Consider the following 15131-nt stretch of genomic DNA (forward strand, 5'->3'; position numbering starts at 1 on the left):
TTCAGTGAGATCAAGTGATCGGAACAGCTAGCTGGAGCAATGCTTTCGATCTGTGAGTTCTAATCTATATTAGGCTCACAACTTACTCTTGACTGAACCTATAAGGTCACACCAATGGCATGTAACAGATCATCGGATTAAATGAATCGGAAATTCATTTAATAGCTTTTCGGGAATTAGTTCGGAAAAACATAAATATACGATATGACCTTGGATCGGAATCGTATATCGTATCGCGAATATTCATAAGCTAGGCGAAACGAATAATCGTATCGTACGACGGTGATTCTTCAAGTACTATACGATAAACAATAGCCGTAAGGCATTGGTCGCGGATACGAGCGAGACGAGGCTGCCGGCCCATCGAGCCAAGCGCGCAAGCGCGCAAGGCCCAACGATCCAGCAGCTCGCCAGCAAGCCCGCAAGGCCACGGTTGGGCGCGCACGGACAACAACGATGGCAGCAAGCAAGCAGCGAGGCCCAAGGCCCACGGTTGCATTACCTTGTGCGCGCTGCTTCGTGGGATTGTGCGTGTAGCTGGCCGGTTGAGGCCTTGTGCCTTGGCCGGTCATGTTATAACCTTAGGGTTATAACACACCACCTCTCTTAATGTTTTTTCCAACACAACACACAAACTAATTCACATAGTTCAGTTTAACCTAATCATAGAGAAACCCTAATTCTCTCTTTGCCTCAATTCATACCGTTCTTCCCTAAAACCTAAAATATCTTGAGTGACGTCTAAGCTGCGAATCTCAAGACGGATCTGAACGTGTCGGTGAACCAAGTAGAGGAACGACATCTGGAGTTCTTTGTTTGTGTTTGTGATTCGTTGAACTAGGGAAAACACGCTACGAATGTAAGTTTGCTTAATCTTTACTTTATACATGCTTCCTGGCTTTGGGGATTATTCCGCTGCGTTAATATGTATTTAACTGTATTCCCCTACAGTGGTATCATGAGAAACATGTATTTTAAGTAATTTTTGGCATGTTAATATGTTTTTGATGTTGTCGGATTTTTCTGAATTTTTTCATGAATTTACGAAATATTTATGAATTATTGGATAGATCGTAGAATATGTTATGAATTCGAAAATTGTTGGAAATTCGATTTTTCTGACCCTAATCTGATTGATAACGGCGTTTTAAAATCAACTCTTAAGATCGGAATCGCAAAAACAGGCCGCGAAGTTCGAGTTTTTGGGCGTTTTTGTTAATTAATGAATTAAATTAACAATTTTGGAAAAAATTTCAATTAATTGCTCGACCTAAACTACTCGGAATTGATTGAAAATTTTCCCTACTGTTATTGGGTATATTTTAAAATTATGGTAAAATTTTCGGCCATAAATGTTAAGTATAAACCCTAATTTTATTTTTCCCTAAATTGTTGATTTTTAGATCGTAAATTTATTTTAAAAATAATTTAGATCTGGAAATTTGTTTAATTGGGAAAGGGAGTATAATTTCATGATAAGTGGCAGTTTTTAAATGTTTAGAACGATTTAAAATTTAGGATTGGATTATCAAATACGTTCACATTTTTGTTTATATAGTTCGTTCGTTAAATTTGAATGTTGTTAGCCAAGATTTTAAATTTCTCAAAATTGGATTGTTGGAAAATTAATTAAATCACCCACTTTGTTAATTTTAGAAAATCAAACGATTAATTTTGTTAATTTCAAAGAAAAATAACGTCATGCATAAAGTTCCGTGAAATTAATTTTTTTTGGTTAATTGATCGTATGGCACGAGCCAAAGGCGCGAAACATGGGTGTGCGGTGCGTGTGGCTGGGTGTAGCCCATGCGCGCTGCCCCCCCCCCCCCCCCCCTTGTAACTTGGCGCAGCAACGCAAGGCAACCAGCAAGCGAGCTGGGCGTGCCAGCGCGCGCTGGCTGAAGCAACGAGCAAGGGAGCATATGTGCCTTGACTTAGAGACGAAGCAGCGAGCAAGCAAGGCATCAGCGCTGACCTTGGGTTGCGAGCAGGGACAAGCAAAGCAGCAAGCAGCAGCATCATGGTTGCGGTGCTGTGCGCTGTGCTTTGCGAGGCAGGGGCGATGCTCCTCGAGGCCTCGTATGGGACGCAATGCACTATGCGATGTTGGGCTGGGCGCAAGCCTAGCCTGTGTTGCACAAATTGGCTATTTTGCTTCGTTTGAGATTTAAATTTAAATTTTGCATAAAATGGCTAACGGTGGATTTTTTTTTATTTTTTATTTTTATTTAACTTGGGTCGGGCCGTGAGTTTAATTAAATATTTAAGATTAAATTATCCAAATTAAAATATTGGTTTAAGTGGGAGCCATTTAATGAAATAATAAATTTTAATTATTTTGGTGGGCACCATTATTTTAATTAAATTAAATTTTGATTAGAAATTCTAAGGATTAATTATTCGGAATTGATTAATCTTTTAGGACGCATTTTATGTGAACGTGATTTTTAAATACATCATGTAAATACTTGCATATTATTTGGGCCATTCGTTATAGGACACGAATGGATGAATGCATAGAATATATTTTATGTATTGCAGGTATTCAAGGTGACTAGTATGGCCAATCTAGGATAGTTAAATACGGTCCGCGTACCGTTTTATCTTTGAATGTAAAGTTTTAAATATGGTCTGCGTACCATTGAAATTTTGATGTAACTATTTAATTATTTCAAGTATTTTAAGTTAGCTTTTGAATGAAGTTCAAGACGATGCCAAGCTAACAAGGTGAACAAGATTGGATGCTTCAAGACAAGTTTTGGGCCATACTAGTTCACCAAAATTAATTTATGAACTATATATATTGTGAATTGAATGAATGTATATTATGCATGAATGTTGTTTGTATTCTCGATTAGATTTAGTTCACTAAATAATCGAACCAACGTAGAAACAACTAGGTCCAAAGTAATATTGAGTTTAAAATTGCCTTCCAAATCAAGCACTTACAAAAATCTAGGGATCTAAGGTAGTAGGTTTCCGCCAAAGCGATGTGCTATTTTAGTTGACTTAGATGGTAAGGTATCCCAAAGGAACACATTGATTGTGGTTTCAACTCAAACAACAATGACATATGTTGTGGCAAAGGAATAAATTATGGAATTAATTTATTAACCAAGAGTAATTTGGATATTACTAGCAATAGGTTTTGCTTACCTAGAATCTTAAAAGACTGAAGACATGCCAAAGCTGCTTAAGGATTTATGACTTTTAGGGTCTTGGAATCGTTTCATTAATTTTGGACCATGTTTTTCTTTTGCATGAATGAAATGTTTACTAGCTTTAATGATTGCATGTTCGCATTTATTTCAAAGTTATTAAAGATTATGAATGGCTATTTATTGCAAATTCTTTTCAAATGTAGAATGTCTAAAACAATAATCAAAGCATCAGAAATACTGGATGTCGAGTTAAACTTGACTAACTTTCTTGAATGGGAAAGAAAACTTATCGAAGTTTTAAATGTTAACGACATGCTATATGTCATCGAACAACCTTTTCCTAGCTATTATGCGCGGGGTATGACTCCAGAAAGGTACAGAAATTGGGTACTTCACAAGTACCTTGTCTCGGAGTTTATCCTAAAATCTATTCCTGAAAATTAGAGAGGGAGGTTCATTACCTATGAGCCTCATGCACTCCTAAGTCAACTAAGGGATAAATGTCGTGTGAGGTATCAACACAAGGGCCAAACTGTTGGCAACGGGGTTGATGAATTGGCTAATTCAATGATCAATCTCAAACTCATTACCCCACATAGATCGTGCCTGGAGGTCGAGCTTCTAGAGGCACAAAAGCACATTTATAAGGCTAAGATGGACAAAAACACACCATTTCGGTCTCATGTGAATATGATGACTGGATTATTCTTCACAATTGAGAGACTTGGTGGTTCCATCAAAGAGCCAATAGCTATTGCACTTGTGCTAAATTATCTTCATGGGGATTATGAGGGGTTTAAGATGCACTATCTCTTTAATCAGAAAGAGAACACATTCAGTGAACTTGTGGAATTGCTCGAGAAATTCAACAGAATCCTAAAGTTCAAGCAAGACCCTTTGAATGTGAAGTGCACTAAATTCAAGAAAGTGTGCAAGGGGAAGAAAAGCAAGGTTGCATCTTCATCCACTCCCGGAGGGCAAATGGCGTCTTCCAAGAGCAAGATGAGGAAGAACACTTCTCCTTCTACATTGCAATGCTTCAATTGTAATGAAATTGGTCATTACAAAAGAGATTGTCCCAAAATAAAGGAAGGAAATTAAGAAGGACGGAAACAATGCTTCTCCTTTAGGTATGTATGTTATACATTGTAATCTTACAAATTCTACTTCTTAAGTATTAGATACTGGTTGTGGCTCACACTTATGTTCCAATTCGCAGGGACTAAGGAGAAGTAAAAAGATTGATAAAGGCGAGATGGATCTACGCGTGGGAAATGTAGCACGGATTGATGCATTAGCCGTAGGATCTTTGCCTAGTGGTTTTGTTTTGGAACTAGAAAATTGTTACTATGTTCCTAGTATAACCAGAAAGATTATTTCCGTTTCAAGTTTGGATTCTAAAGGTTTTAGTTTTCAATTTAAAGACAATAGTTGTAGTTTTTCTTTGAATGAAATTTTTTATGGTTCAGCACAAAAAGAAAATGGTCTATATGTGCTAGATACAAGCAAACACATTTATAACATAAATACCAAAAGGGCTAAAACTAGTGATTCCGATTTCACATATCTGTGGCATTGTCGATTAGGCCATATAAACACAAAGCGCATGGAAAGAATTCAAAGGAAGGGCATTCTAGAATCATTCAACTTAGAGAAGATTGATCAATGCGAATCTTGTTTACTTGGCAAAATGACAAAGCGACCTTTCTCAAAGGTGGGAGAAAGAGCAATCGAACTACTAGGGCTAATACATAAGGACATGTGTGGGCCTATGAGTACGAAAGCTAGAGGTGATTTCAACTATTTCATAACGTTTACGGACGATTTCAGTAGATATGGCTATATTTACATAACGAAACACAAGTATAAATCATTTGAGAAATTTCGAGAATTTTAAAATGAAGTAGAGAATCATCATGGCAAGAAAATCAAATCTCTAAGATCAGATCGAGGAGGTGAATATCTTAGCCACGAGTTTTATGACCATCTAAAAGAATGCGGTATTCTTTTTGAATTGACTGCTAAGGGAACACCTCAATGGAATGGGGTGTCAGAACGGAGAAATAGGACCTTACTCTATATGGTCAGTTCAATGATGGGTCAAGCCAAACTTCCTTTACAATTTTGGGGACATGAGTTGCAAACAGCAGTACTCACACTGAATCGTGCTCCGTCAAAAGTTGTTGAAAAGACTCCATACGAATTATGGACTGGGAAACTTCCAAAGTTGTCTTTTCTAAAGATTTGGGGTTGCGAAGCATATGTCAAGCTATTAATTTCGGATAAGCTCGAACCAAAATCTGACAAATGCTTCTTCGTTGGGTATCCAAAAGAAACTAAGGGGTATTACTTCTACAATAAGTCAGAGAACAAGGTATTCGTTGCTCGTGACGGTGTCTTTTTGGAAAGAAATCACATTTCCAAAATGACAAGTGGGATAATAATAGACCTCGAAGAGATTCGAGACGAACAACGAACCAAGAAACCTTTAGAAGAAATTCAAGGTGAAGAACCTCCAAGGCCTTCAGAAGATCCAGTGGGAGTAGTTCCTCAAGACGTTGTTGCCCCTTGTAGGTCACATAGAACTAAGGTTCAGCCCGACAGATGAACAGACGTCCTCTTGACTGAAAACTTAGAAGTTCTCATATTAGATAGTGATGAACCTATGACCTACAAGCAATCTATGACGACCCCAAGCTCCACTAAATGGTTAGAGGCCATGAAATATGAGATAGACTCCATGCCTGAAAATCAAGTCTAGGATTTGGTAGATTTTTCGGATGGGTTTACACCTATCGGATGCAAATGGTCTTCAAATTGAAGAAAGACAAGGATGGAATTGTATACATATACAAGTCTAGATTGGTAGCAAAAGGTTACAGGCAAGTTCACGGCGTTGACTACGATGAAACCTTTTCTGCAGTCGCTATGCTTAAGTCTATTCGGATAATCCTTGTGATTGTCGCGTTTCATGATTGTGAAATATGGCAAATGGATGTCAAAACTGCCTTCTTGAATGGTGTTCTTGAAGAGACTGTGTTTATGATGCAGCTGGAGGGTTTTGTCGATCAAAAGAATCAAAGAAAGGTATGTAAGCTTAAGAAATCCATTTATGGATTAAAGCATGCATCAAGGAGCTGGAATATACGATTTGATGAAGCATTCAATAAGTTTGGCTTCATCAAGAATCAACAAATCTTGTGTATACAAGAAAGTCAGTGGGAGTAAAATTGCATTCCTAGTCTTGTATGTAGACGACATTTGGCTTATTGGAAACGACATTCCTATGCTGGAGTCTGTAAAGACTTGTCTTGGAAAGTTTTTCTCAATGAAAGACTTAGGAGAGGCACAATACATATTGGGCATCAAGATCTATAGGGATAAATCTAAGAGGATGATTGGACTAAGCCAGAGCACTTACATTGACAAAGTGCTAGCTAGGTTCAATATGATGGGAACCAAGGGAGGCCATCTACCCATGCCACATGGAAAATATCTAAGCAAGACTCAGTGCCCCAAGACATCTGATGAGCGTAGAAGGATAAGTGAAACTCCATACGCTTCGGCTATCTGATCAATCATGTATGCTATGATTTGTACAAGGCCGGATGTTTCGTTTGCACTAAGTGCATGAGCAGGTACCAGTCAGACCCAGGTGAGGCGCATTGGACTGCTGCCAAGAATATCCTAAAGTACTTGAAAAGGACAAAGGATCAGTTTCTGGTATATGGTGGTACAGATGAGTTGATTGTTAAAGGCTATACGGACGCAAGCTTTCAAACCGACACAGATGATTTCAGATCACAGTATGGTTTTGTGTTCTGCCTCAATGGCGGAGCAGTAAGCTGGAAAAGTGCTAAGAAAATCACTATTGCGGATTCTACAACTGAAGCCGAGTACATTGCTGCCTCAGAAGAAGCAAAGGAATCTGTTTGGATTCGGAAGTTCATCGAAGAACTTGGGGTTGTCCCCTCCATTAAAGGACCAATGGCTTTGTATTGCGACAATAGCGGAGCCATTTCCCATGCAAAGGAGCCTAGGAGACACCAGAAGTCCAAGCACGTACTGCGGAGATTTCACATACTTCGAGAAATCGTTTAAAGGAAAGAAATCGAGATTTGCAAGGTTGGAACTGACGACAACGTCGCGGATCCATTGACTAAACCGTTGCCACAAGTGAAGCACAACGCACATGTAGCAACCATGGGAATCAAGCATATTGGAGAATGGCTTTGATTTTCTAATTTTTGTTTTAGAATATCTGTTAGATCTGTGTTTAAAACAATTGGTTTAACCATTTCATATTTATGAAATTCTCTATTTCATATTCATTTAATTTTGGTTTAGTATTAAATGAAAAATCTAAGTGATTCAAAACATTCAAATGGGATGTCAAGATGGATTCTTCGACAAAGAAACACCCATAAGTGAACTTGAATATTGAAGTCACAAAAGATCTCTAATCCAGGTCATTGAAAGGTGGACGACCAATGAATAATGAAGATTAGATTGCAAGTAGATTTGTAGTTCGGTTTCTTGAACTAGATTGGCTGGATGTCAAAATCTTTTGCATAGATACTTATTAGATCTTGTAACGGATTGACCATGAGAACACTTTAAAAGATTAAAGTCATGTCATAAGCAGTTCTCATTAATGGTGATTAGAACCATTCCTCGGAACATGAGTAATTATGATTGCTCGTTTGAAGATTATTTCGCTCTAATGCTTGCTAAACGTCGCACCGTAAAAGGAGGCTAAAAAAGTAGTTATTGGGCGTACTATGAATCAAAGTGAGTGTTCATAGATTGCAAGAATGGATTGTCCTCCTATCTTTGATATGATATGGTGTTGTTGTGTAACAAGGCCTTTCGGAGAGTTAGATATTGTGAAAATGCATGGCCGTGCTCAGAATGATTAAGGCTTAACCTTCTGTAAAATTTTGATAGTTGAACTCAGTAATCCGAGAAACACTTCTGGACCTAATAAGGATGGCTTGGATCTTACCTTATGTTCAGCAAGTAACACTAAGCGACAAAGGAATGCGAATGCACACTTGTCTGAATGACAAGTGGGAGACTGAAGGAAATGTGTCCTTCACCCAAGGTGCATTAGTCTAATACCAAGGTTCAGATTAATTACGAACAATTAATTCAGTGAGATCAACTGATCAGAACAGCTAGCTGGAGCAACGCTTTCGATTAGTGAGTTCTAATCTATATTAGGCTCACAACTTACTCTTGACTGTACCTATAAGATCACACCAATGGGATGTAACTGATCATCGGATTAAATGAATCGGAAATTCATTTAATATCTTTTCGGGAATTAGTTCGGGAAAACATAAATATAAAATATGACGTTGGATCGGAATCATGTATCGTATCGCGAATATTCGTAAGCTAGGCAAAACGAATAATCGTATTGTACAACGGTGAATCGTCAAGTACTATGCGATAAACAATAGCCGTAAGGCATTGGCCGCGGATACGAGCCAGACGAGGTTGTCGGCCCATCGAGCCAAGCGCGCAAGGCCCAACAAGCCAGCAGCTCGCCAGTAGCGAGAGCAAGCCCGCAAGGCCACGGCTAGGCGCGCGCGGACAACAGCGATGGCAGCAAGCAAGTAGCGAGGCCCAAGCCCCACGGCTGCGTTGCCTTGTGCGCGCTGCTTCGCGGGCTTGTGCGTGTAGCTGGACAGTTGAGGCCTTGTGCCTTGGCCGGTCATGTTATAACCTTAGCGTTATAACACACCACCTCTCTTAATGTTTTTTCCAACACAACACACAAACTAATTCACGTAGTTTAGTTTAACCTAATCAAAGAGAAACCCTAATTCTCTCTTTGCCTCCGTTCATATTGTTCTTCCCTAAAAGCTACAATATCTTGAGTGACGTCTAAGCTACGAATCTCAAGACGGATCTGAACGTGTCGGTGAACCAAGTAGAGGATAGGGATGTCAATGGGGGGGGGGCGGATGCGGATGTAGGTCCCTCCATCCCCATCCCCACCTAAAATTTTCATCCCCATCCCCGCCCCATCACCCATGGCGGGTACAAAATTCATCCCCATCCCCGCCCCAACGGGTGTAAGCTAAAATCCATCCCCGCCCCGCCATCCAACTGGGTATCCATCCCCGTCTTATCCCCGCTTCATACCCGTGCTAATACCCGCCTAATTTTTCTTATTTAGCAAACATTTGCCATATATACGGAGTAATTAAAGTTAACTATAGAAAAAAATACCTTATGACTAAAGTAACCTATATAATCAAACAAAATACTCGTCATAACAAAAAAATCCAAACAAAAAACATAAAAATCTCACATAAATTTATATTATCACCTAAATATGCAAATAAATCCAAACTCACCCCATCACCCAGGGCGGGTATAAAGCGGGGCGAGTGGAGATGGGGCGGGGCGAGTAGGGATGGGGCGGGGCGGGCGGGGATGGGGCGGGTTCAACACAAAATCCACACCCGCCCCATCACCCATGGCGGGTACGAATTTTATACCCATCCCCGCCCCATCACCCGCCAAACCTGCCTCCATCCCCGCCTATTTGGGGCGGATGCGGGGCGGGTCTCCCGCGAAACCCGCCCCATTGACATCCCTAGTAGAGGAACGACATTTGGAGTTCTTTTTTCGTGTTTGTGATTCGTTGAACTAGGGAAAACACGCTACAAATGTAAGTTTTCTTAATCTGTGCTTTCCTGGCTTTGGGGTTTATTCCTCTGCGTTAATATGTATTTAACTGTATTCCCCTACACCTAGCAGCCAGCAACGCCACCTTCCGGCGCCTGCCTTACCGGCGTGTCGCCATGCCACCTTCTGGCGTCTGCCTTACCGGCGTTCCGCCGCGCCACCCAGGCCCGAGTTGCGGCGCCTCTTCTTCCTTCCTCCCTAACATGTGAGATAGCCTTCCCGTTCATCATCTAGTTTATATAGAAGAGATGTAACTTGTGGGTCTTCTCAAGGGAAAACATGAAACCGATTCAGTATCTCCACAAAGCAAAATTAGCGAGTAGTGAGTTTTTAACCATACACAAAGTCCCCATTCTGCCACCTACAACCCATACCCCTAATCCCAACCATTTACCCTCGTGGTTCCCCCCCCCCCCATCTAATGCCATTAAAATAAATGTGGATTCTTCTTGGACACAAGGCTTTGTGATAACTGGTGTTGCAGGTGTGGCTCATAATTCCCATGGGCAATGGATTTTGGGTTTTCAGGGAAAGGAAATGGCTGACTCGAGTCTAATGGCAAAACTGCTGGATATAAGACATGGTTTACAACTAGCTATTCAACAGGGATGGACAAGCACCATTTTCTCTTCAGATTGCAAGGAGGCAATCACCATCATCAACTCTTCGTATCAAGTCTCTGGGTACTATATTAACCTTGTTCTAGACTGCAGGGTACTGAAGAATCGACTCTCAAATTCGCCGCTTCGGGTCGAGGGTAGGAGCATGAATGGGCTTGCAAATTTGATGGCACACAAGGCTAGGGAAGATATGGTTCAAACTAAGAGTTTTAAGCTGCTACGACAACCGGAAAACTTTTGTATGAATTTGTATTTAGCTGAAGTCCATCCTATTTTGGATGCTATCGCCCAAAACTATGATGAAAATGTACCCTGAACTCTTCTTGTTGTTTTTGCTGATCGAAGTAATCTACTTCTGCCCCTATAATACCCAAAAAAAAAAAAAAATTAATGTACCTCATAATGCGCTTGAAATGTTGCCTCATTAAAAACCTTACCAGGAAAACCTAGTAGGAAAAACCATGGTTAATGGAAAAAGAGTGCAACACGCATCTCCCCCCAATGATAACATCAATGAAGATCTTTGAGATGACACAATCCAATAAGATGAATTAACTTTTTAAACGTAGCATCGCCTTGGTAAATAAATACGCTAAATTTCACTTGAACGAATCTGCACTTTACTGTGATTTATACATTTCAACAAAAAGATTTACTACCTTGATAAATACATGGTCAATAATTACAACTCCATCCGTTCTTGAATGTTAGTTCTCTTTTCGTATTGAGTTGTTTTTTTATGTATGTCTCTTTTGGAATCTTTCCTTAGTTGTCAAACATTTATCTCAGTTGTATCCTTATAAATACCCATCTGACAATTTATTTGAGCGATTTCCGGCAAAAATGGTAGAATTCACAAAAGTTCTCGAAATGCACCCCATATTATGTTAATTTCCATTCTACCGTCCCCGTATGCAAGAATTAGTGATTTTTTTTTCCGGTTCAATAATGAACCGCCAATTCAGATGGCGGTTTTGTAATGCAGTAAACTGCCATTTGAATTAACGGTTAATAATACTACCACAATTGCAAAGATACCAACACACTCAACCAATCATATTGGTAAAAGGAGCATCGAGTAAAGTGATGTAAGGGTGAAGCAATCTGCATAATGAAGATACTTTAATATTTTTTCTCGTCTATCACGTAGTTAGAGTTGGTATATGTGAATCTATTCAAGAGGATTATAGTAGTATCGTTTCTTCTACTTTGGCTAATGGGTGTCGATGCCCTCACTATTGGTGGTTCTGCGCAGCTTTCCGGCAGAGAACGATATCGTGCCGACGGTGGGAAGCAACTGAAGGACGGTCAGCTGGTGGAGGCGCAATCGGTGATCAGCATATGACTGAGAGGCTGAAGGGGAGAGCGACTTACCTTTGTGGGTGAGCGACAACTCTTTGTTTTTCTTCGTAGGTGGAAAATTGTGAGTTTCTAGCAATATAAAGGGTGTAGAGTTAACCGCTAATTGTGGTAGCGGTTCATAAAGAACAAAACCGCCAATTCAGTTAGCTGTTTATGTTATTTAACCACTAATTTAGTTGGCGGTTTTTGTGATGACTAATAAAAAAAAAGTAGATCGTTTTTCTTGCTTACGTGGACGATAGGCCTCTGATATTGTCCTTAACGATGGAAATAAACACTTTAATTATTTCTCTCTCCTACCCACATGAGTTAAATTAATTCTACCGAGCTTTATGTGACAAGTGTACTTATGTTGGATTGTCTTATATTCCAAAAAGGACTAACGTGGAGGGAGTAATACCTACTTCCCCGTCACAAAAACTGCTCCATTTGACTTCTACGGTCTCCAATACACAATTTAAAGCATAAATATTTTCAATCCAACACGCGTGACAATTTTAAAAAGTCAATACTCTAAAATATACCTTGAAACGATTGAAACAAAACCCCACACGGCAATAATATTTTTTATAGATTAATGAGAATTCGTGGTCAAAGTTTTTAAAGTTTAACCCAATAATTTAGAGTTGGACAATCTTTTAAGGACAGAGTTACTCCTTCCGTATTTATTTAAGGGATACACTTTTATTTTCCAGCCGTATTTATTTAAGAGATAAACTTGTCATTTTTAGTAACTTATCAACCCCACCATCTAATTAAATAATACATCTAATTTACCCTATGACCCACCATCATATTAAACAAATAATTTCATAAACCCACCTCACCTTGTACCCACCAAAATGACATGGTCTCCACTTGTTTAATTATTAAAATATCTATCCAACCCCACTTGCTTTATTATTTTATTTCATTTAATTTTTTTTTCTTAATACTCATGCTCGACCAAGTGTATCTCTTAAATAAATATGGAGGGAGTAGTATAGAGGAGGGAGCATATATGACACTCATCTATCCATGAATCATGGTCCATGACATAAGATGTGAAGAAACCACATGTGTTTAAATCCCCTTTATTAAGAAAGCACACAAACTATTCAATTGAAGTTGTAGGTGTTGAACATCAACTCCAATGCTCTCTTATTAAATCCTCCCGTGGAGCCCGGCGGGCCTTAAGCAAGCACCACCTACTCCACCATCTCTTACCTCTCTACCCCTTAAACTTAAATGCTCTCTTACACTTTCACACCTTTTTTTTCAAGTTTCCAACAACTAACCCTTTATTTAATTTTTAATTTTTATGCACCTCAATTTCGCCAGTTTCTACTACACTTACTCCCACGTAACAAATCTTTCCTCCATTTATTATATTTATTCCCATTATCTCTCTAACTTTCTCTTTCTCTCATGATTAGTAGTTAATGTCAACACCAATCCCTTCAATCCCACACCAATCTCCCACCACTTTCACAACCACTAGCACCTCTAGTGTCGGGCTCGGCTATGGCATTGCCATCGCGGTCAGCATCCTCGTCCTTATTTCCACCATCATGCTCGCGTCCTACGCCTGCGTACGCATCAAGTCATCCGGTGGTGCCAGACACCGACACCCTGTCAACCACAACGACAACCACAACGACAACCACAACGACGATGTAAGTGGTTCAGAAAGGCAGGGCAGGCCTACTGTAACTGGGCTTCCTGGGCCATTTGTTTTGGTGCAGGCGAAAAAGGGAGTGTTATACCCAGAAGTGGTGTTAGGTGAGAGCAAGAGGCTCCCTAAGCCCAATAATGGTCCTTGTTCCATCTGCTTGTCCGAGTATAAGCCTAAACAAACAGTAAGATGCATGCCTGATTGTAATCATTGTTTTCATGTTAGTTGCATTGATCAATGGCTTAAGATGAGCCCCACGTGTCCGCTTTGCCGGAACTCGCCCGCACCATCGGCGGCTCCAACTCCCGCTGGGACTCCCTTGTCGGAGCTGGCATTTTATCCTAGATGATGGATCATAACATTTCATTTTTATTATTTTTGGATGGTAAAATTAATTAATTACATGCCCAATAACATTTCCTTTGGAATTAATCGCCGGGGTAGATAAACATACAAATCTATACTTTATTATTTGTTAGCTTATTAATTAATTTAACAGTCTTGTCAGATGGTGATTAATGCAGAAAACTGTAGTTGTGCTTTGGTAATTCGATTTCTAATTTATTGAGGTATGTAGTGCTTAAACAAGTTTTGTGACTTGTAACCTTGTAAATAGTAAGACATTAATTATAGCTCATCGGTCATTATTATCAATAGAGATTGAGAAATGCATGGCGAAATAATGGAAGAAAATTATCAAGTTGCGACTCCTTAGATTTTTTGAATACTGTAATAGTGTAGTATTACTAAGGTAGACACGCACACGCTGTTAAATTTCGAGATGGCAGTGGGTCGATCGTGGCCAACCAGGCATGAGCGGTGAACGGTGACCGAACCCCTCAATGGTTCGTGGATGCTGAGCTTCCTATCTTTTTCAATCGGCAACTAGTTAACCTTTGCAAGGTGGTCCAACAAGTACCATCAACTGTCGGAATAAAGAGTTGATCGAATTGTTAAGACAGTGATACTATTATAATCCCTACTTCAATTGCGATAAAAATCGTCGGTGATCCACTTATATTTAGTTTGATGTCTATTTCATAGGATTCCTTCAAGTTGCATTTATGTTTGGGTAATGTATCAACGAGTGTTAAATTTAGTGAGCAAGATTTGGTTGCAGCAAAAAAGTGCTTCATTCAATTCTTAGCAAAATTAACAAATTAGATATTACCAAAACCTAACTAATCTTGATCAAACAACTTAGATACTCCGAGTTGATGGTACGCCCATAACTTATTTGGAGTAAGAAACGTACATCCAAGAATTAAAGTTGGGCAATTATCCCCTCAACACGAAAACTGGTAATCACAAATTAATACATGACAGTCATCTCACCCTCTCACTAACTCCTGATAGTGTACGTGGTATACAAGGACCTTAATTTGTATACAAGGACCTACTAACAAGATCCATTACTTTCTTCTTGTCAACTAAATTTCCTTGCTTGTCATCTCATCGTGCAAAGAGATTGTCTTTTCATGCTCCACATAGGCAGAAATATGGGTCTTATAAATGTAAAACACTCTATCAGGAATTAGATTGAAACCTGACATTTCCTATACGATCACCAAAGTTTAGGTTACAGAAATACGCACCAACTCTCCTAGATACTACGGAGATTTGCATTGCTTT

At 39.5% G+C, this 15131-nt stretch overlaps 2 protein-coding genes across 2 annotated transcripts; both read left to right on the top strand.

The window, feature by feature from the left end:
• The first annotated feature begins 10142 nt into the window (after nt 1-10142).
• Nucleotides 10143-10799, top strand: LOC130465434 (uncharacterized). Its single transcript, XM_056834186.1, has one exon. It carries the CDS (start codon nt 10143-10145, stop codon nt 10797-10799), a length of 657 nt encoding a protein of 218 aa, XP_056690164.1.
• A 2142-nt stretch (nt 10800-12941) lies between these two features.
• Nucleotides 12942-14071, top strand: LOC110800852 (putative RING-H2 finger protein ATL69). The gene has a single exon (XM_022006180.2). It carries the CDS (start codon nt 13267-13269, stop codon nt 13846-13848), a length of 582 nt encoding a protein of 193 aa, XP_021861872.2. The 5' UTR covers nt 12942-13266; the 3' UTR covers nt 13849-14071.
• Nucleotides 14072-15131: the final 1060 nt, after the last annotated feature.

Source organism: Spinacia oleracea, chromosome 1 (genome assembly GCF_020520425.1).
Source record: "Spinacia oleracea cultivar Varoflay chromosome 1, BTI_SOV_V1, whole genome shotgun sequence".
NCBI lineage: Eukaryota > Viridiplantae > Streptophyta > Magnoliopsida > Caryophyllales > Amaranthaceae > Spinacia > Spinacia oleracea.

Bases quoted from the DNA above. Each gene is read 5' to 3' on its own strand.
- LOC130465434 (XM_056834186.1), top strand. From the start codon at position 10,143: ATGAAACCGATTCAGTATCTCCACAAAGCAAAATTAGCGAGTAGTGAG.
- LOC110800852 (XM_022006180.2), top strand. From the start codon at position 13,267: ATGTCAACACCAATCCCTTCAATCCCACACCAATCTCCCACCACTTTC.